Here is a 22,210-nt window from a genome sequence, read left to right as displayed (position 1 = left end):
TGGAGGAAGCAGCAGAGGGATGGAACCCTGTGGATAGCAAGGAAAGTTCTTGTGGATGCGTGTCTACCCCCAGGCAGCATGTTAGCAACCCATGATGTAATTATCATAGCTATTGGAGGGAACGACAAAGGCCAAGCTAAAGAGGGCAAATGTTTGCAACAAATGGCTTTAGAAGAAGAGATGGAAAACCTCCATACTTTAAATGTCAAACATGCAATACTACACCGGACGTTAAGCTTTGAGCACTCTGCCCAAGAAGACGCAGAAGAAATACTGAATATGTGAGAGCCAAAGGCCAAACAGATATAAGTTATAAGCAAGCTGATGTTTCACATCATTTCTACATATCATACAGCCAAAGATATATTAACTGTTAATGTTTTATATTTTGATCCAGGCAGGAAGGGCTACTTTAACAGAAGAACTCATGGCTCAGGAATAAAGGGAAATGGTTGCAGCAAAGACTAATGGCACAGATTGAAAGAAAGCTGTCAAGAGAAGACTCCCTATTAGCAGCTCTCAGTTTCGGAATGAAAGCTGGCAAGCAATAAATGTTGACAACAGGACTTGGAAATCGATACTCTCTGAACATTAAGCCAAGGAAATTTCATTTTTTTATTCCAAAGCAAACAAGAGGACTAAGTCAGTGGTGGTTTTTTAAATCTGCATTGAGTTCATCAGATGCAGCTGATGGATTGCAGGAGGGAGAATGGGACAATTTATTTATTACATTTAGATTCTACCTATACATGGTTCACCTGAAATTATCCTCACAACAATCATATGAGCCAGGTTAGGCAAAAGAGATAGTGACTGGCCCAAGGTTCATGGTTGAGTGGAGATGAACTCTGGTCTCTCAGGTTTTGGTCCAACTCTCTGACCACTACACGTCAAAAAACACACCAAAAATTCCACAGGAATCTTTATTCTCTTTAGTAGGAAAGATTCAGTTTGTGATGTGTACCAACTGCAATCTGCTCTTTCAAACATAGCTCTGCTAGAAAGTTGGAGGGAAATTTCCAACTTTTAATAAAGAAAACATTTATGACCAAAGCAGAGACATCACCTTGTCAACAAAGGTCGGTATAGTTAAAGCTATGGTTTTCCCAGTAGTGATGTATGGAAGTGAGAGCTGGACCATAAAGAAGGCTGATTGCCAAAGAATTGGTGCTGGAGGAGACTCTTGAGAGTCCCATGGACTGCAAGAAGATCCAACCTATCCATTCTGAAGGAAATCAGCCCTGAGTGCTCACTGGAAAGACAGATCCTGAAGCTGAAGCTCCAATACTTTGGCCACCTCATGAGAAGAGAAGACTGCCTGGAAAAGAACCTGATGCTGGGAAAGATGGAGGGCACAAGGAGAAGGGGACGACAGAGAACGAGATGGTTGGACAGTGTTCTCGAAGCTACCAACATGAGTTTGACCAAACTGTGGGAGGCAGTGGAAGACAGGAGAGCCTGGCGTGCTCTGGTCCATGGGGTCATGAAGAGTCGGATACAACTAAACGACTAAACAACAACAAAATGGGTGGACATGTGCCACGAAAGTTGATACTGTTCAAGGTGTGTGTGTGGGGGGGTGTTGCACCAATGAAGAGACTCTTGATGGGCAGAATAAGTTGACCATTATAACAGCCACAGCATGTCAATGAATGATGCTTACAGATGTACTGCCACCAATGGCACTGGCTGAGCATAATTTCAGTTGAATGAAATATAAAAATAAAAGTGCAAGTCTTGCTTTCCAGAATTTATTCCAAGCAATCTTTCGGCCAATAAACTTGCATATAATCTGTGGGCTATTTTACTCTCCATTCTGAATATTCTTTAATAAGGTATGCAAAGCTTAATCTTACATTTGTCAGCAGTATTGCACATTTGCATTTTTAGCATGTCTGAAATATGTAGCTTTTCAGTGTCTTTTACTGAAGCCATTTGTGTAATACTTAATCCTCTTTAGCGGAAGCCATTTGTAGTTCCTCCAGTGAATTATGTGCTCACAATTTTTTTTTAGTCTCTTTCTTTGCATTTATATAATACAAAAGTACAAATACACATAACTTAATTCCCATCTCCCCTTCCCCCAAAGTATTCTCTGTGTATATATTAGTATAAGGCAAGTAGTAATATAGCCCATATGTTGATTCTTAAATGATTATAATTGGATATTGTGATATTTTCTTAGCAGATTGTTCCAGAGTGCCATGAGTTGCTTGTGACTTTGTCATTATGCTATCTTTCCTAATGTACTGAACAAACATGTACCAAATTTCTTCAAAATCATCTCTGGCTTTTGTGTTTCTTCAAGCTTTAAGTTGCTTTGACAATTTTTCCATGACAGCAATGTTTCCAGCCATGTGTGCTATGTTAAAATGGCATCTTTTTAATATATTTATATATTAGTGGAGGAGGACTGCCACTGGTATCACAGTGCATAGAGAGGTTTATTCCTTTCCTCCCCAGATGCGATTTGGCTGAAAATCGCCCTCCCACACAGGCATGAAGTTTAGCAGTTTAAAAGTTCTACTGGACGCTAATGGAGATTTTTTCCCTTCTGAATCTAATATACGTGCCCAGAATATGGGGAGATCTTTGTCCAATGAGACAGAAAGGACAAATCTCATCTCCTTGCATGTTATGGTTCTAATGACAACTGGATCCCCGTGGCTGTAACTAAAAAAGAAGTAACAGAAATGTAATGTATAGTTTGGCCCCAAGGTATCTGTTTTTGTCTCTGAAATAGCCTGATATATGTGAGCAGTGATGCATATGTGTAGACATACAAACTGCTGGTTCAAAATTTTGGCTGGGGTGTGGGTGCTACTTCAGTCAGTGGGGCTAAAAGAGAAAGGTAACTGCTGGATCTCTGCACCCTGGTGCTGATAAGAGACAGGGGCTGGATGGCTGGTAGAAACCTGGAAATAGGAAACTAATGGAGCAGTTGTACAGTTACAATTTTCTTCACGAAAATAGTTATTTTTCTTTCGTACATTATGTTACTCATCTTCTATCTGCATAAGTTTGTCCACTTTTAAAAGAAGTTACAGCTTTTTCTTTTTCTTTTTTTGCTTTTTAAAACTTACTGCCATTTCCCACTTGGTACTAGATCTGACTACTCTCTGTCTGGGCCTTTCACTCCTTATCTGTTGCCTTTTGGCATTTCCAGTTCCAATTCCTCAACCTGAGACCAAGAATGAAGTGTGCACACAACAAAGCAGGAATGCAAGAACTCTGCTACCATCACAAGCCATATGGGAGTTAGGTGCCCCATTTTCAAGCAGGCGTAAAATTCTCTTACTTTGCCTTAAGTAATGTGTTAATGGTTGTTTTCTCTGGAGTAAAAAATAAATAAAAATAGTGTGAACACATTCCTGGGCATAGAACTATCAGTTCTGACACCTCACTTATTCAGTGCAAGAACTGTCAAATGGCACATCATCTTGTTATTCTCTTAGCTGTTGTATTGTATTATTATTATTTGTTAGATTTCTGACAACCCGTCATGGTAAGTTCTCATGATGAATTACAGCAATATAAAAATATAACATTAAAAACAGTTCTCAAAGGCCAGGGGAAACAGGTGCCAGACACATCTCTGTGGGGAGGGAATTCCACAGTTCCTAGTACAGGTGAAAAATATAACAAGCACTTCATTGTGTAAGAATCTATTAATTCACCTGTCTTTCTTCCCTGTTTTTTTTGTTTTTGTACTAGCTGACTCTCTCATTGCCTCTTTCCTTCATATTAAACATTTCCTTCTTGGCAATAAAAAGACAGGTTAATTTAAAGTGCAATTCATTACTATGGGTTCGGAAAGGTTAAATAACAATGACATAAACCCTTTTAAGGAACTTGGGGCAGTGCGGGAGAGAAAACTATGTCCATTTGCAAAGCTACTCACCTGGTTTCTGTCTCTAGCATTCGCATATCTGAACCTCTGAATGTAGTAGAAGACTAGCCATGCCAAGGAGATGATCATCAGCACAATGAAGGAGATGGAGACAAATACCACAGAGGTTCGGCTAACGTACTTCTGTAGGTTTCGGGTTCCAATTGTTATATGCATCATCACAGTAATATTTCGCTCCAGCAGACTCACTATCTCTTTCCCCTTTGGCTCAGGGATCATTATTGCTACAACATCTTCTGTACCTGCCAGATTGGAAAGAAGGAGAAACAACCATTAAAAAACAGCAACAACCAAGGAAAGCAGCAATTTTTAAGAGGAGGGAAAGCAATAGCATCACAGCAACAAAGGGGCGCAATGGTAATTGAAGAAAAGCATCTGCAGCATACTCCTATGCGTTTATGTTGTTTTCCATCGAGGGAGGAAACAAACTTGAACCCAAAGAGAACTTTAGGTAGGGAGGTTGAAACTCAGAGTTGCAATAGGGTCCTGCAACAGCTTGCGGGAAGCCTATTTCCACAGTAGGAAACAGCGATTGAGTAATGACTCATAAGCGCTACACACCTTTCCTATTTGACCACTTGTATTTAAAGCTATTATTTAAGATCAAAGAGTAGAAGGGTGCTATGATTATACAAAATGTCTAACTGTAAATCATGCCTCATGTTGGCTACGTCTTCAGTGGGAACAATAGAGTCTCTGCTTGCTTTATTGCTTACATCGCTCCTTCTCTTTTTCTATTTCTAGATGACATTAATACAGAGTTTGCTATGAATTTTTAAGCAGCTGACAAGACGAATCACACTGAATCATGAATCAAAGGTGTCTAAATGCAACGAATGGGTAGGTTTTTCTGTCGTTCTTTCTCTAAACATCTCAAAATGCCATTTTTCTTTATTATTTAACAATTGGGGGGGGTGATGACGTGGTTAACTGAAAACTACTCACTTGCTGAGAGACATTTACCCATCCCTGTATTTGAACTAAAAGGACTACAAGATGTTCCAGTGGCCTTTGATTAACAGCAGCCTCTAATTTTGCATTGCACAGGATTGTTAATGACTCTAGAGAGCATTACCAATAAGGAAATATAATCAGGAGAATGGTAGAAGTGTGACAACCACACTCTCTTCATCCACACGTTCTTACTGTCTTTCAATTTGATTTTCCAGGACTCCAAAATGCACAGGGAGCCTCCATGGATACAAAAAGACTTCCCACTACAGACACTCACCCTCCATGAGGGTGAGTTTGAAATAAACTGAAATAGTGGTGGAAAGGGGTGAAGCTAGCATGCTCATTCCTGCTGCCCTCCTTTATGTGCTTACGTTTCCCTATTAGTCATGCCTCTACAGGGCTTGAAATGATAGGTAAATCAAACACAACCCAGCGACATCTCAGTAGTCCATCCTCCAGAAATCAAGATGCTTCCTATTATATCTTTTGGTTCTATATTCAGAATCATTTTATTGCTTGCAGGTACAGACCCAGACATGTCCATCCAGCACTAGTAACTGTATTTCTTGGAGAAATTTCAAGACACATAAAAAAAGAATTTCCTTTATTTTAAAAAAATCAGCACCATAATCTGTGTTCTGAATACCAGTCACCTCATAAACTGGAGAGTTTCACTGGATCAGTAATTTGAACTACATTTACTTATGTATTACCGCAGAGGTGGGTGAAAAACGTTGCAAAATTTTTGGACCACTCCATTAAACCAGCCCTGACCTAACTAGAGTTAGTTAGCACTAATTCCTATGGAAGCCAACAAAAAGGTTTTAGGGACAAGAAACTCAGGTCCCTTAAAAAAAAAAAAAGGATCTAGTCATGACGATGGGTGTTGCAGAATTCCAGTGAAAATGGAAACAGAAGAACAAGTTGCTGATGCTCACTTATTCATCCCATGTTGGAATGGAATTCAACTTGTTGTTGTTTTCAGTCTAGAAACAATGCATAATGGATGGCTTCCCTCTCCCTCATTTATATTGTGTTTCCTTTGCACTGAAATGAATGGTGTAGGAAGAATGATCATTAATTATGTTAAATTCATAACTTACATAAATTAAGTAAACAATTACATAAATTCTGTTAAATAGCAGACAGTAGGATGATTAACATAGCATTTAGCAGGAACTGAGCTGCAGTGGAATGGAAACAGCACTGATTGTGACGAAGGCAGGTCAGAACTGAAATGGCTGCCTTCTTACTTCCCTAGTCATGACTAACTTTAGATGGATTGTACAGCACAACTCAACATGGTGTATAAGAACTCAGGCAAAAGGTTATGCTTCAATACCATATAATGCTGCAGTAGAGAAAACTGAAAATAACAACACTGAATTGAAAATTGTACTTAGGAGATTTTAGGAGCCTTATGTCAGAAACCTGTTACATTAACAGTCAATTCTTAGACAAACTTTTGGATGAAATAAAAATGTTTGAGACAATGTAGAAAGAAATGTTTGATTTCTGAAGCTTGCTATCTGACATAGTAAGACAAGCATAGTTCATCTGAAATATTAAGTGGTAGACTTCTCTAAATCACATTTGGATTCAGCAAAAACTGCCTTGCAGAATAAGCTTAAAAATGATAACTAGCCCATTCACATGTAACTATTGTCAGTCACTGATAACCAAAGCAATATAGAAATAGACCCATCTTTTCCCCACATGTATTGATTGACGATATTCATATTCCTTCCAGTTTATATATATATATCTGATCTTACCTTTCTACTGCATTGGGTCTCAAAGGCAACTGACAACTCAATTTAAAAACAAAAACAAAATCATCATTGTCATCACTACAATAATAACAACACTGCCCCCCCCCCCGGACTCGGGAAAATGCTATAGAAAGCAAACCTGAAAACAGTATGACACAGAAGCCTAAACGCATAAAAACAGCAATAGCAGCAGCTGTTAAAATTAAACAAGCAAATAGATCTTGTAAACCACCAGAAGGTTGGGAGGACAGGACGGATTTAATGGGGCACTCAAAGAATAGCAGTGTCAGCACCAGGCAACAATTGTCTAGGAAAGGAGCTCTACAAATCTTATCATAACCATAAAAGAGACCCCCGGCAACCACTCACCTAATTCCAGGCAGTTCCTCAGCTGAAAACCTTCATTTCCAAAAACATCATTGTCTGATCATATACAGTGGTACCTCGGGTTACATACGCTTCAGGTTACATACGCTTCAGGTTACAGACTCCGCTAACCCAGATATAGTGCTTCAGGTTAAGAACTTTGCTTCAGGATGAGAACAGAAATTGTGCTCCAGCAGCGTGGCAGCAGCAGGAAGCCCCATTAGCTAAAGTAGTGCTTCAGGTTAAGAACAGTTTCAGGTTAAGTACGGACCTCCGGAACGAATTAAGTACTTAGAACCTCTACAGTGGTACCTTGGGTTATTTGCCACAGGACACAGGTTATTTAAAACCATGAATTAACCCCCTCCAAATAAAAAGGTAAAAAGAAGTTTATGTATAAAAGCTTCTTATCGCCCTGCTGGATTAGCCCAAAGACCAGCATCCAGCTTCCTGCAATGGCCAGCCATACACCCCTGGGAAGTTCATAAGCAAGGCCTCACTCAGTTAAGTAGCCAATTCCCCATCAGATGGTATTCAGAGACATGCTGCATCTGATCCTGCTGGTAACATATAGTCATCACAATTAGCAACAAATGATAGCTTTAAAGAGGGAATAACCTATGGAGGATAAGGATCTCCGCATTGGTAAAATGCAACACATAACAGGTAGATATGCCCATGTACAATTATGGAGATGTGGGCATCGGCGTAGGCCAATCTTCCCCAACCTGGTACCCTCACAGACATTTCAGATCTAATAATTAGCCATGCTGGCTGGGACTTGTGGCAATCCTAGCCTAGCCAGCAATCCCTGGTGTGAAAATCAGGGTTTAAAAAGTACTCAAGTATTTCCAATTTTCACTATCAAAAATATAAAAGATATATAATGAAAAACAAATTAAATATCCCAATCAACATAAATATAATGTATGATGATGGTGATTAAATACCTCTGTTTTGTCACCTATGAAATATCAGAGTAGACGTCTTCTCTTCTAGGTAGTTAAGTTTTCCCTTTAAAAAAATTGAAGTCATTCTTCCATTATCCTTTTCTCCTTTTCCATTACTTTCCCAACTCACTTTGAATCCATATATAATCTGTGCAATGAGTGCAATACAGTGGTACCTCAGGTTAAGTACTTAATTCGTTCCGGAGGTACGTTCTTAACTCGAAACTGTTCTTAACCTGAAGCACCACTTTAGCCAATGGGGCCTCCCACTGCCATGCAATTTCTGTTCTCATCCTGAAACAAAGTTCTTAACCTGAGGTACTATTTCTGGGTTAGCGGAGTCTGTAACCTGAAGTGTATGTAACCTGAAGCATATGTAACCCGAAGTACCACTGTACTTCCATATGACTTTTAAATGGAGATATGGTGCTTCCACATGACATAAAGGTGACTGACTCTGGGCTTGCGGCACTCATCTCGCTTTATTGGCCGAGGGAGCCGGCGTACAGCTTCCGGGTCATTTGGCCAGCATGACTAAGCCGCTTCTGGCGAACCAGAGCAGCGCACGGAAACACCGTTTACCTTCCCGCCGGAGCGGTACAAGTCAACATCAAAATGCCAACCCACAGCCAGCTTCCAAAAAGTCTCCCTATTTATCCTTCCCATGAAAAAATTACAGAAACCTGTTGTTGACTACCCATTCGCGATATCATAATAACCCGTTTGCAATATTAGGTCCCTATCTGGAAGGAACCCCCCCCCCCTTATTGAAAATACTAATTCAGACTATAACCCCATCCTTCGGCCACAAACTGCACAATGCTGCAGACACATTAACAATTTAACAGGATAATTAAAGCCAAAGGGGTTCCTCCCCCCCCCCACCTTTTTTTACACTGGTCGTTTAATGTCTGGCTACAATATGAAGCAATTAAAATGGGAACCTTCCACTCAGATATTAACAGAATACTACAGAGCTCCACTGAACCTGTTTGAATGCTAATTAGGACTCCTTTCAAAATGCAGACCAGACACAGACAAGATGCAGCTGACTGTGATCTTTCCAACGTAGCACAGAACTAAGCCAGTGTGTTTATCATTGCGCAGGGAGGCCAAGAATTTTCTTCTCGTTTTGCTGTAATCAATGTCAGTTGTGCAGAGGCCCCGAAGAACTCAGAACTGGCTGGCTTTCCTTAATTGTATGCAGACACTGCGGCAAACCAAAACGTATGGTGAAAATGTCCAGCGAAAGAGTTTATATTTTGTGCCTGACTCCCCAGCCCCTGCTAATAAAGAATTTCAACCCATCAATCAAGCAGGAGAACTTGACAATATGAAATGAATTAGGATCCTGTTATTTATTTTGGTTAGATTAAAAATGTCATAAAACATCTAGGCATTAACAGTGCTATCAGACATCATTAAAAGCTTTTCCAGATGCTGCTTCTTTGGCCTTTAGGAACACTTTACTCCTCAAAATTCTGGCAGATTACCCTGAGTATTTCTCTGGAGACTGCCTGTATTGTGTTTCTTTTTCTTTTTCTAAATCCACGCCTGGCTTTAATGAAACAATCTTATTGAATTCTACTTAAGGCTTAAACTTTGAGACTCTGCTTTGATTTTGCAAATCCCTGTAGAATTTTACCTCAGTCCTTCAGAGCTTTTTCATCAAAGTCTATGAACAGACTTTTCACTGCTCTAGCCACAACACACCAGCCTGGCCTCGGGTACATGAAGATTTCCCCAGCTTGCAGTAGCCCATCATGAAATGCATTGGGGAGGTTCCTACACCCTTCAGGGTGATATTTGGGGGGGGGGGGGCGGGTGAGCAGGGGATTATTGCCTGGAGGGGGAGCTGAACTGCGTGCTGATTGTAACTACTAAAATTAGGGGGAGGGGCAAAGTTACAAACTGCAGAAAAATGGAGAAATAAATCCTATTGTTCAAGGAAAGTATAATAAGATACAGGAAATATTAACTGCAGATAAGATCTCATATCAGTTAAAAGCTACAGCTAACCCCAAAACTAATTATACTTAAAAAACAACAGTACTTGTTCCTAAGTGTTATCCACTCTGCTAATAGGAAATAAAAAAGAATACTCAGATTCTCCTCAGTAGTACTTTGGTGATTACAAGATAACGGTTACTGGGTTTTTTTTATACCTACATCCAAGAAAGTCTTTAGTATGCCTTTTACAGTTCCTGATCATTCTCATTTCTTCCCTTCACACTTATTTGTCAATATACTCTGTTCTCACTTGTGTCCTTAAGGAAAAGGAAATGTGTTATTTTAAAATGTAACCACAAAAAATCTAAAGTATGCAGTACCAAAAGATATGGATAGGGTGAAAATGAATGATTTGTTCATTTTTTAAAAAATAAAAATAAAATTTGACTCATTGTTGCTGCATATTTTTAAAGCAATATTCAATTATTTTGAATACACTCTGAATCGGTTCATTGATATCTCTGTAAAACAGCCTAAGGAAAGCAGAAGCTTTTCTGCACCAAAGCAGCATAAGCAATTAAACAGCCTCAGCCTAAATTCACAAGTTAAAACAAATGTCTGCTAGCCAGTGTGAAAGGAAGCAAATGTTATTATCCATAGTATCACGCAATGTCTGTCAATTATATGCTAGCCAGATGATATACGATTAGTGCAAAAAATGGCTACTGTTCTTCATTTGATCTTTGGCAGAAATGACTGTATATTTCATGAATATACAAAGAGAAAGCTTTGTATATTTTCCCAGCACAATTATGGCAATGGGTTTATTTATTTGAAAATTTATAACCCAATCTTTTCACATGATAAAACAAGGCAGTTTACATCATATAAAATGCAATGTAAAAGATATTGCTATGCCTACAGAGGCTGAAAGCAGGCAGATGACTGTGCCTTCTTGAGAGAAGAGATATGCTTTGGCCTAAAAGAAGAGAAAAAACAGTAAGAAATCTCAAACAGCAAAATGCTTGATTCTCAGTTCCAAATTGCATGTCTCTAAGCAACATCCCACGGATATGCTTCTTTTTGTTGATAACCATGTTCTGTTGAGGGGAACGATATGAACAACAGATTTGCATCAAGAGTTTGGGACAATAGGCAGTTATGTGTGCATGCTGGCGGAACTTGTGGAAGGAATGTGTGCATGATTTCAAGGGATTTCCAAGCATTGCCACTGTGGTGGAAGACATTGTGCAGATGGTCAGGCAAATGGGTGGTGATGGCTTTGCTGGCCTCATCTAGGAAGAGGTGGAAGAGCTAATTGAGGGCCAACAGATGTTGACTGTTGAAGAGCTGGAGGAACTGGTCTGATCAAGTTCAGAGTGCAAGGAGGAAGATGAGGAGGTAAACATGAGCCAGCAAGCTGGAACCTGCAGAAATTTTCTTAGCTCTTCCAAAGTCATAAAGCATGCAAAAGATATGATTGTGGAGTTTGACCCCTTCATGGAACACGGCCTCAAGATCACCGGTGAGCTTACAGACAATCTGAGACCATACAAAGAAATGCTTGACAAGCTCATGAGACAACAGTGGCAGCCACCAATCACCAAGATCCCCACAAAGGATCAATAACAACAGTAGTATCAGATGTGCCCAAGCAACCCAGCTCTGGATCTGAACCACAGCCAAGAACATCTTCTGGCTGCCAGTCAAGCCCCCTTGTTCTCATATCATCTGAAGCATCATCCAGTGAGGGAGAAGAGGAAGAAGAACACAAGTCATATTCGTCCCTCACTGGTAATTTTAAATGATTTCCTTGGGGTTGTTCCGGCTTTGTGTGATGTTGCTTATACATGCAATGGCCAGGAATGTAACCCCTACATAAGATGCAAGTTACCTGTATACCACATGCAGGGAACTGCTTGAAAGCAAAGTGTTTCGCAGCACAATAAGGACAAGCAAAAGTATTAGCACAAGATGGATCAGCTGCAGCCTTTTTGCTGCCCAAAGAGAAAACAAAACCTGAGTTGTTGTCCCCAGTTAGCCTCCTTTTCCATTGCTGCCTTATACCTTACAGTCTGCTTCCTCCTCCTGCAGATGTAAGAGGTGCAGAAGTGCCAGACACAGGCAACAGAAAGTGCACAGACTTTCTGCAGCAATCACTCTACACCATAATCTGTACACAGATTAGCAGGATTATCTGATGTCATTTTGTAGGTGTCCCCAACACCCCTTTTTCTGACTGCTGCCGCAAGAGACTAGTGCTAGTGAGGTTAAGGGTTTGGAAGGTGACACTTTTTGGAACATGTCAGTCCAAAAACTCAACTCTGCTACAACTGCACTCCAAATTTAAGTCATATTTAAAATACTTTCCCAGAAAATAATCTCCAAAGAGTTTTATAACCATAAGACAATAAAAGCAGCATCAAAATAATACAAAAACAATTGCATTGGCAAGCAATAACTGAAATTGCAATTCAAAAAGCAATTCCAGTTTATACCAGAAGGTTTATACAAAAGTCAGGAATAACAAATGTGTTTTCTTCCAAAATGTCTAAAAGCATTTATATGGAATGTGGGTATACGCGCTCTACATATTATTCTGGATTCAGGCTGTTTAGGTCTTTAAAGGTCAAAACCAGCACTATAGTAGAATCTACCTAAGATTTGTGTCACGTGCTTCTGCTTCCACAGACCAACACCTGAAAAAAACAATACTGTGGCATTTGAGAATGACAGAAGTGTCAAGATTTTCATGAAGTCTTGCAAAGAGTATGTTATACTAGTCCGGTATAAGTATAACAATTATTTGGACTAACTGTATGTAAACAGCTTTCCCATGTTTTCCTGCACATCTCAGAAAAATATATATTTTGTTTACAGATTTGTGGTGGGAACAATTGTAAAACCAACTATTTTGAATAAATCAAAGCCAGGGCAAGTATGTACTATGATACCAGTTCCAGAATGAGAGCATGAATTGTAGAATGTGAAGTTGTATAAATAAATTTATTCTATGTAATATTATTTATTATTTATTTATTATTTATTCTATGTAATATTTATTCAACTGAAAACAACAACTTTTTTGCCCGGATTTTCATTGTTTGAAATATTTCAACCCTAAAACCACGTAAAACCTCAAAGAAAGGAGATCTGGATGGGCATGTTTTGGATGCGAGGGTGACACTACATTTTTAATTGATTGGAAGGCAAGAAAAACAAGCGGCTGATGCAAATACGGGAGCACTCTTTGCATGTACTGTTGATACCCACTAACTACAAAATCAAATATAAATATTAGAAGGTTACCAAAAAAATACTTATCTGGCAGAGTAAGGATGCCAAGTTAGAGGGCTGCATTATATCCACAAGACAGTCGTATCATTATGAATGCCAACTTAAAATGCTGCTTCTCCCTGGGGGAGAATGAGCACACAAATCAAGAGCACACTTGTTCACAATAAGACAGTGAGGCTCTAGAAGTGAGATTATTTTTGGTGATCTTTAAGAAGAAGTGGAGTACAGGCACACAGTTTGGAGGTGGGTTGGGGGAATGCAAGTTTTGTCCAGAGTCTCACAGGGAGATCTCATACAATCATCTCCAAGCCATCTGCACCAAGCCAAGCTTTACTGCTGCTATATTCCGAGCTGCCCAAATGCCAGCATAACATCCTCAACAAAACATATCCATGTACGCCACTGCAATCCATTTCCTGGGCTAGAATTTCATTACAGACATGCTGCCTTATGCAAGTATTTCTCTCAGTAGACTTGATGTGATGTGGTCAGAAGGGCTCATTAAGCTGATCGTTAGCTACTATGGTGTTCTGGAAACTGTCACGGTTATGGGCTAAAGTCAGCTTGCCCAAAGGAGCTCTGACTGCAAGGCATAGTATTTATGGCCTGATTTTGACCCATCAATGAAACAGAAAAAGCAGTTTGGTGTTCTGGAGCTAAGAGGCTTCTGGGCTGGGAGTCTTGATGAGGCAGGAGTGCTGCTGTGTTGTTTTGGGAAGAGCACTGCTGCAGGCTATGGGCATTGTGTCTCTTTAAATAAACAGATATTCTTTAAACACCAAGACACTCAAGTGGCTTCTCCAAACAAGGCTGATCCTAGAAGATCTCCCTGAAATGTCAACACTCAGGGGAAGAGGGGAAAGTGAATCAGGGAGCAGAGGTTAAAACAAGGGCAAGGTGATCACTTGCACAATGCTCAAAACGAAGAAACACATCAACATCAAAAAAAGAAACTTCACAAGTAGCAGCCAAGGCTTGTTTTACAGTGGATGGGGGTGGGGAATCTTCCTGGCCAAGTGCAAGTGGGCCAGATCTTTATTTCCCCCACCCCCACGGCCAACTGTGGCAGGTGGGTGGGATAACCCACATGTCAATCATATGACCTGCCAAAGTTGGCTCTCAGGATAAACCCTTTGGGATTTATTTTGGTAGTATCCATAACAAGAAAATACTGGTAGAGAAATAAATCACCTTTCTTTCATGTTCATGTAAAGCAAATACTATATATTTTTTAGAGAGAGAGGGAGGTTTTAATATCTTTTTAAGAAGCATGGCCTGGTCCTGTTTTTAGGACATGGCTTGCCAAATAGGCCATCAAAACACTGTAAGAAATTATAGTAGATTTATTAGATATCTGGGCTGTCTAGATAAGGGCATCCTGCTCTGTTCACAATGTACAGAGAACATTACATAACAAGGGACAAAAGACAGGATGGAGGATGAATCATACTGTGTTCCAAACCCTTTGTAATAGACCATAAAAATATCATTACTGTACAGTATATAGAAAAAGATGAATAGGTGCAGATTTGTTATGTGTTAGTAGTGGGCATTTCAGAATCCTTAAATATCAGCTTCTGATACTAATGGCTGGTGTTCAGTCATTGAGGCCACAGTCTTATGCAGACTTACCTGGGAGGAAGTCTCCTTAAACTGAACAGGATTTACTTCCGCATCAATATGGACAGGATTGAGACAGGCAACTGTTGCATGTTTCATAATTAATGTGAATGGCACACTCTTATAGCTAACACTTTGATGCACCCAACATTGTCATAAACCAGTAAATGGGAGAAGCCCATTGTGCTTTTTGCAAAACCAGCATTATCTTTATGTTACTAATAGTAAGAAATAACCTTCAAAGACAGCACTCTTCCTAGAGCAGGGGTCAGAAAACTTTTTCAGCAGGGGGGCGGTCCACTGCCCCTCAGACCTTGTTGGGGGGCCGGACTATATTTTGGAAAATTAAAAAAGAACGAATTCCTATATGCCCCACAAATAACCCAGAGATGCATTTTAAATAAAAACACACATTCTACTCATGTAAAAACATGATGATTCCCGGACCGTCCGCAGACCGGATTTAGAAGGTGATTGGGCCTGATCCGGCCCCTGGGCCTTAGTTTGCCTACCAATGTCCTAGAGCTCTGAGGTGAGAAAAGCATCCAATTCTCTACAGCAGCTCCTAAGGGCCAAAAGGGACCCTGCTCTAAAATCTCACAGGGGGCTGCACTGCACAGGGTTGTATTTAAATGGCAACTTTGTAGTAAACATGTTTCTTATTAGAAAAGGCATATACTTTGATAAGTGTGGGTGTCTTCAATAATTCTAAGCCCATCTTAATGGCAAACAAAGGCCAATTACAGTTAAATCCACAGTCAAAATAAAAAATTCCTTCCAGTAGCACCTTAAAGACCAACTAAGTTAGTTCTTGGTATGAGCTTTCGTGTGCATGCACACTTCTTCAGATACACAGTAGCACCTTAAAGACCAACTAAGTTAGTTCTTGGTATGAGCTTTCGTGTGCATGCACACTTCTTCAGATACAGTGTGCATGCACACGAAAGCTCATACCAAGAACTAACTTAGTTGGTCTTTAAGGTGCTACTGGAAGGAATTTTTTATTTTGACTATGGCAGACCAACACGGCTACCTATCTGTAGTTAAATCCACAGAGTACATGCAGTGTTCCATACATATGAAATGAGGAACCACTTACAGGCATTTTGGTGTGCAATATTCTTATGTTGTTTTGTTGTTTAGTCGTTTAATCGTGTCCGACTCTTCGTGACCCCATGGACCAGAGCACACCAGGCACTTTTGTCTTCCACTGCCTCCCGCAGTTTGGTCAGACTCATGTTTGTAGCTTCGAGAACACTGTCCATACATCTCGTCCTCTGTTGTCCCCTTCTCCTTGTGCCCTCCATCTTTCCCAACATCAGGGTCTTTTCCAGGGAGTCTTCTCTTCTCATGAGGTGGCCAAAGTCTTGGAGCCTCAGCTTCACGATCTGTCCTTCCAGTGAGCACTCAGGGCTGATTTCCTTAAGAATGGAGAGGTTTGATCTTCTGGCAGTCCATGGGACTCTCAAGAGTCTCCTCCAGCACCATAATTCAAAAGCATCAATTCTTCGGCAATCAGCCTTCTTTATGGTCCAGCTCTCACTTCTATACATCACTACTGGGAAAACCATATCTTTTACTATACGGACCTTTGTTCGCAAGGTGATGTCTCTACTTTTTAAGATGCTGTCTAGGTTTGTCATTGCTTTCCTCCCAAGAAGCAGGCGTCTCTTAATTTCGTGGCTGCTGTCACCATCTGCAGTGATCATGGAGCCCAAGAAAGTAAAATCTCTCACTGCCTCCATTTCTTCCCCTTCTATTTGCCAGGAGGTGATGGGACCAGTGGCCATGATCTTCGGTTTTTTTATGTTGAGCTTCAGACCATATTTTGCACTCTCCTCTTTCACCCTCAATAAAAGGTTCTTTAATTCCTCCTCACTTTCTGCCATCAAGGTTGTGTCATCTGCATATCTGAGGTTGTTGATATTTCTTTCAGCAATCTTAATTCTGGCTTGGGATTTATCCAGCCCAGCCTTTCACATGATGAATTCTGCGTATAAGTTAAATAAGCAGGGAGACAATATACAGCCTTGCCGTACTCCTTTCCCAATTTTGAACCAATCAGTTGTTCCATATCCCGTTCTAACTGTAGCTTCTTGACCCACATAGAGTTTTCTCAGGAGACAGATGAGGTGATCAGGCACTCCCATTCCTTTAAGAACTTGCCATAGTTTGCTGTGGTCGACACAAAGGCTTTTGCATAGTCAATGAAGCAGAAGTAGATGTCTTTCTGGAACTCTCTAGCTTTCTCCATAATCCAGCGCATGTTTGCAATTTGGTCTCTGGTTCCTCTGCCTCTTCTAAATCCAGCTTGCACTTCTGGGAGTTCTCGATCCACATACTGCTTGAGCCTTCCTTGTAGAATTTTAAGCATAACCTTGCTAGCGTGTGAAATGAGTGCAATTTTGCGGTAGTTGGAGCATTCTTTGGCACTGCCCTTCTTTGGGATTGGGATGTAGACTGATCTTCTCCAATCCTCTGGCCACTGCTGAGTTTTCCAAACTTGCTGGCATATTGAGTGTAGCACCTTAACAGCATCATCTTTTAAAATTTTAAATAGTTCAGCTGGAATACCATCACTTCCACTGGCTTTGTTATTTGCAGTGCTTTCTAAGGCCCATTTGATTTCACTCTCCAGGATGTCTGGCTCAAGGTCAGCAACCATACTACCTGGGGTGTACGAGACATCCATATCTTTCTGGTATAACTCCTCTGTGTATTCTTGCCACCTCTTCTTGATGTCTTCTGCTTCTGTTAGGTCCTTACCACTTTTGTCCTTTATTATGGTAATCTTTGAACAAAATGTTCCTTTCATATCTCCAATTTTCTTAAACAGATCTCTGGTTCTTCCCATTCTGTTGTTTTCCTCTATTTCTTTGCATTGCTCGTTTAAGAAGGCCTTCTTGTCTCTCCTTGCTATTTTTTGGAAATTTGCATTCAATTTCCTGTATCTTTCTCTATCTCCCTTGCATTTTGCTTGCCTTCTCTCCCCCACTATTTGTAAGGCCTCATTGGACAGCCACTTTGCTTTCTTGCTTTTCATTGGGATGGTTTTCATTGCTGCCTCCTGTATAATGTTGCGAGCCTCCATCCATAGTTCTTCAGGCACTCTGTCCAGCAAATCTAAATCCTTAAACCTGTTCCTCACTTCCACTGTGTATTCATAAGGGATTTGATTTAGACTGTATCTTACCGGCCCAGCAATATTCTTATAATGAAAGCTAATTATTTTACATTTCAATATGAACAGATCTCCTCAGCTAACTAGAAGTCGTATTATGCTCAGGAATGAATATATTCCTTACTGTAGCACTAAGACACTGGATTTGTTGAATAAACCATGAAAATGTTAATCTATCAATCATCACAATACCTGTGTTATTAAACAAGCTTGTCTGCTGGTAGTGGTATAATTGCTGCCTCTCTCAGTTACAAGTGAATCTGAACAACCAATCTAATTATCCTATCTAGCCATCCCATAATTCACATGAAAGCCTTTAATGAATGATGAAAGATTACAAAATGGATCAGCCATATGACAGGGTTACATTTGAAAAGAAAACAGATTTAAATGAAAATTTGAAGCTTGATACAGCCACTTGTTATTCTAAGAAAGAGCACTGTATGTCCCGTTTGCTCTGAAGCAACCATTTTAGAATTACCAACCAATAATTCCACATTTGGTAACATTGATTATTGTTGATTTAGAATAATCTCAAATATCATTTAAAATATCATGCACTTCATAAACATACTTACTCTTGAGACACCAATTCTGTATATTTATATTTTCTGGCATTTCACTGTATTTTTTAAAATGAAGCTTATCTTCTCTATCACACAGGTTACAAATGTGGCTAGCTCACAGTTTTTAATATTTATACCTTTTTAAAAATATTCCTTGAAGACACAGACACTGAAGAAGAAGAAGAAGAAGAGTTTGGATTTGATATCCCGCCTTTCACTCCCCTTCAGGAGTCTCAAAGCGGCTAACAATCTCCTTTCCCTTCCTCCCCCACAACAAACACTCTGTGAGGTGAGTGGGGCTGAGAGACTTCAAAGAAGTGTGACTGGCCCAAGGTCACCCAGCAGCTGCATGTGGAGGAGCGGAGACGCGAACCCGGTTACCCAGATTACGTGACTACCGCTCTGAAACTATACAACTATACGTGACTACCGCACTGAAACTATACAAGTGCCAGAATATATTTCAGGATACCGTATTTTTCGTCCCATTGGACGCTCGGTCCCATAGGACGCACCTAGTTTTTTTTGGGGGAAATAAAGGAAATTTCCCCCCCTTTATTTCCCCCCCCCAAAAGCAGGTTGGGGAAACCAAACCAGGTCGAGGAACAGCGGGATGACGGCGCTGCGCCTCCCTGCTGTCCCCCGAGCTTGTGGGGCTGGCCCATGTCTGCCCGGCGCGAGGGGCGCTCTGCTTCAGGGCGCCCCTCGCACTGCGCGGCAGGCTGCTATCCGCAGCGTGGGGAGCCTTGCGGGGAACTCCTGCAAGGCTCCCCACGCTGCGGATGTCTGCCCGGCACGGGGGGCGCTTTGCTTCAGGGCGCCCCTTGCGCTGGGCAGCAGGCTGCTATCTGCAGCGTGGGGAGCCTTGCGGGGAACTCCTGCAAGGCTCCCCATGCTGCGGATGTCTGCCAGGCGCGGGGGGGGGCGCTCTGCTTCAGGGCGCCCCTCGCGCTGGGCAGCAGGCTGCTATCCGCAGCCTAGACATCCCTGCAGGACCTCCTGCAGGGCTGCCTAGGCTGCGGATATGTTCCCGAAGCCTGGAGAGCGAGAGGGGTCGGTGCGCACCGACCCCTCTCCCTCTCCAAGCTTCAGCAAAAGCCTGCATTCGCCCCATAGGACGCACCCAGATTTCCCCTTCATTTTTGGAGGGGGAAAAGTGCATCTTATAGGGCGAAAAATACGGTATATATGCTGCTTAGATAGTCATTTGAAATCAGAGTCTGAAGGATAAAGATGCTTCACAATGATGGACAAGCAACAGAAAGTTCACGTTTTGGCTGCAGTGGAGGAATTGCACCTCAGATTGAAAATCTTAGAACAGGGATGTGAAGCCTGTGGCCCTCCACCTGTCTGCTGTTGGACTCCAACTCCAATCATCCCTGATAACAAACCAAGCTGACTGGGACTGTTGGGAGTTGAAGTCCAACAACATCTGGGTGACCACAAGTTTCCCATCCTCATCCTTGACAAAGGGAGTGAAGAGACGTTGTTGTTGTTGTTGAAGAGTTTAGATTTGATATCCCACTTTATCACTACCTGAAGGAGTCTCAAAGCGGCTAACATTCTCCTTTCCCTTCCTTCCCCACAACAAACACTCTGTGAGGTGAGTGGGGCTGAGAGACTTCAAAGAAGTGTGACTGGCCAAGGTCACCCAGCAGCTGCATGTGGAGGAGCGGAGACGCAAACCTGGTTCCCCAGATTATGAGACTACTGTTCTTAACCACTACACCACACTGGCTCAAACAAACAAACAAACAAACAAACAAACAAACAAACAAACCTCAAAGCAGTTTACAAAAAGAGAAAGTGTGTGTAATAACAAGAAGTTTGTGCCATGTGAACTGCTAGACTTTTTGTGGATCAAGTGTTTTCATCTTACAACAAATAGCTATTCTCAGAGAGGAAACTGGCACAACTATCTTGGAAACAATGTAGCCGGCTGCAAGATCATCCTGATCACCAAAAGGGCTAAAAACTTCTTGTTTGGCTGCAATTCTGAAGCACAAATTCAGACTAGAAAACTGTGAAGGAGGGGGGATACCCAAAGGAAGCTACCATCCCTTTGGTACTAATCTCACTGCGTTGTGCAGCATTTGAGATACCTAGAGAAGCTGTTCTGTAGCAGTGCCCCATCATAGATGGTGCCCCCAGGTAAGCAGCTCTGGGAAGTACAGGTGTCCCCCCACTCATGCTCGATTGCATATACACACAGTGCTGGGAAATAAACAAACATATTCAAACCAGGAAATGGCAGGAGAGAAGTTGAGAGTCCTTGTGGTTCGCGAGGAGGCCCTCCTCAGAGTTCAAAGAGGATGTCAGTGAGGGAGACAAAACCTGGAAGAGACCAGAGGAGCAACGGGCTTTGTTTAAGCTGCTGAGCTTCCCCGCCTAACAGCTGATGTGCAGGGTAGTGCAGTTGCTTTTCTGCATGTCTTCCAGGTTCCAGCTGGCCCCAGAACTTCAAACCTAGTTGAAGAGAAAGTTGTGTAGAGAGGGAGAGCGCGGAGGGGGGGGATGACTGGCATTTGTAAGCTTTTTAGAGGGTGCTCCCGACTTACATGGCTTTCACTCATGCGCTTAGAATGTAACCCCCACATAAGTGGAAGGATGCACAGTGTTTAGGACGCTGCAATGGCTGGCATGACCTCATAAGTACATCCCCTGTTGCAAATGTACAAGTTGATCCTAATTTTCAATGATGGGGGGAAAAACAGTAACTTAGAGGTGCCAAAAGTGAATTCCCCATTTGCAGTGATGCCTAAGTAAATAACTTTTTTAAAACTATCACTGTTTTAGATGCATGGGAATTTTCAGCCTTTTTAATCTTTTGCATGTAGCACTGTTTTTGTTTTTTTAAAAAAAAAAGTTTGTGGAAGTAGCGGCAAACTTCCAAAGCTAAAGACCAACAATCCTTACCCCATTCCAGTACTTTAACTTTTATTTTTATTTACTTCTGAACAGCTATGGGCATTTTGAATCTTACCAGTATATAAACAAACACGAAACAGTGTTTTGGCAAACCCCTTAAGATTTAGATCTACCCAGGAGTCCTCATTAGCAAAGGCAATTAAAGAGTAGCAGCAGAAGCTTCTCTCATACACATACACATCAATTATAGAATTATTGTACAGAGGTGCAGTCAGCTTCTTCCACTTTTGCCATATTTATTCTCCACTCCCTTTCTGTGCATGTATAGAGGTATCCCCTGAGTATAACAATTCCTTGATTCTCTGTTCGTAGATTTGTTTGCCTCTCTATAATTTTTTTTTTAAAGGGTTACCAGAAAATGCAGAGCACAGTTAAAGAACAAATAAGATGGAATGCTCACTTTTGGATATCTTACAACTTTTCAAAGTTCTTTTCTCGTGTGGAACAGTTTAGAATATATTGTGAACAAATATAGCAGAGTCAACTAAAAGTAAGGGCAATTGCTTGTAAATGTTTTTAGATTGTTGTGAAAAGAGGGCCATTTCAGCTTCAAAATTGCTTGAATGCAGTTATAGGCATTACTCAGAGAGCTGAGAAGACCTCTGTCCAAATGGATTGCCATATTAAGAAGCCATACAGCCTTCTTAGGTGCACAGATGTGCCTGCTTTACAGATACTGAGACTTTTCCAGTTTAGTGAGTGACGCAACTCAATGA

General features: G+C 41.1%; 1 protein-coding gene across 1 annotated transcript in view; it reads right to left on the bottom strand.

Moving 5' to 3' along the window:
• The window catches only part of RNF150 (ring finger protein 150), an 81,793-nt gene that overhangs the window by 20,714 nt on the left and 38,869 nt on the right, over positions 1–22,210 (bottom strand). The window contains exon 2 of the mRNA XM_081208439.1: positions 3,902–4,152. Within this exon, the coding sequence (XP_081064565.1) occupies positions 3,902–4,152 (251 nt within the window). The remainder of the gene's footprint in view (positions 1–3,901; positions 4,153–22,210) is intronic.

Source organism: Podarcis bocagei, assembly GCF_964188305.1.
Source record: "Podarcis bocagei genome assembly, chromosome: 9".
Taxonomy (NCBI): Eukaryota; Metazoa; Chordata; class Lepidosauria; order Squamata; family Lacertidae; genus Podarcis; species Podarcis bocagei.
Note: the sequence above shows the minus strand (reverse complement) of the source record. Positions and strands in the feature narration are given on the sequence as shown.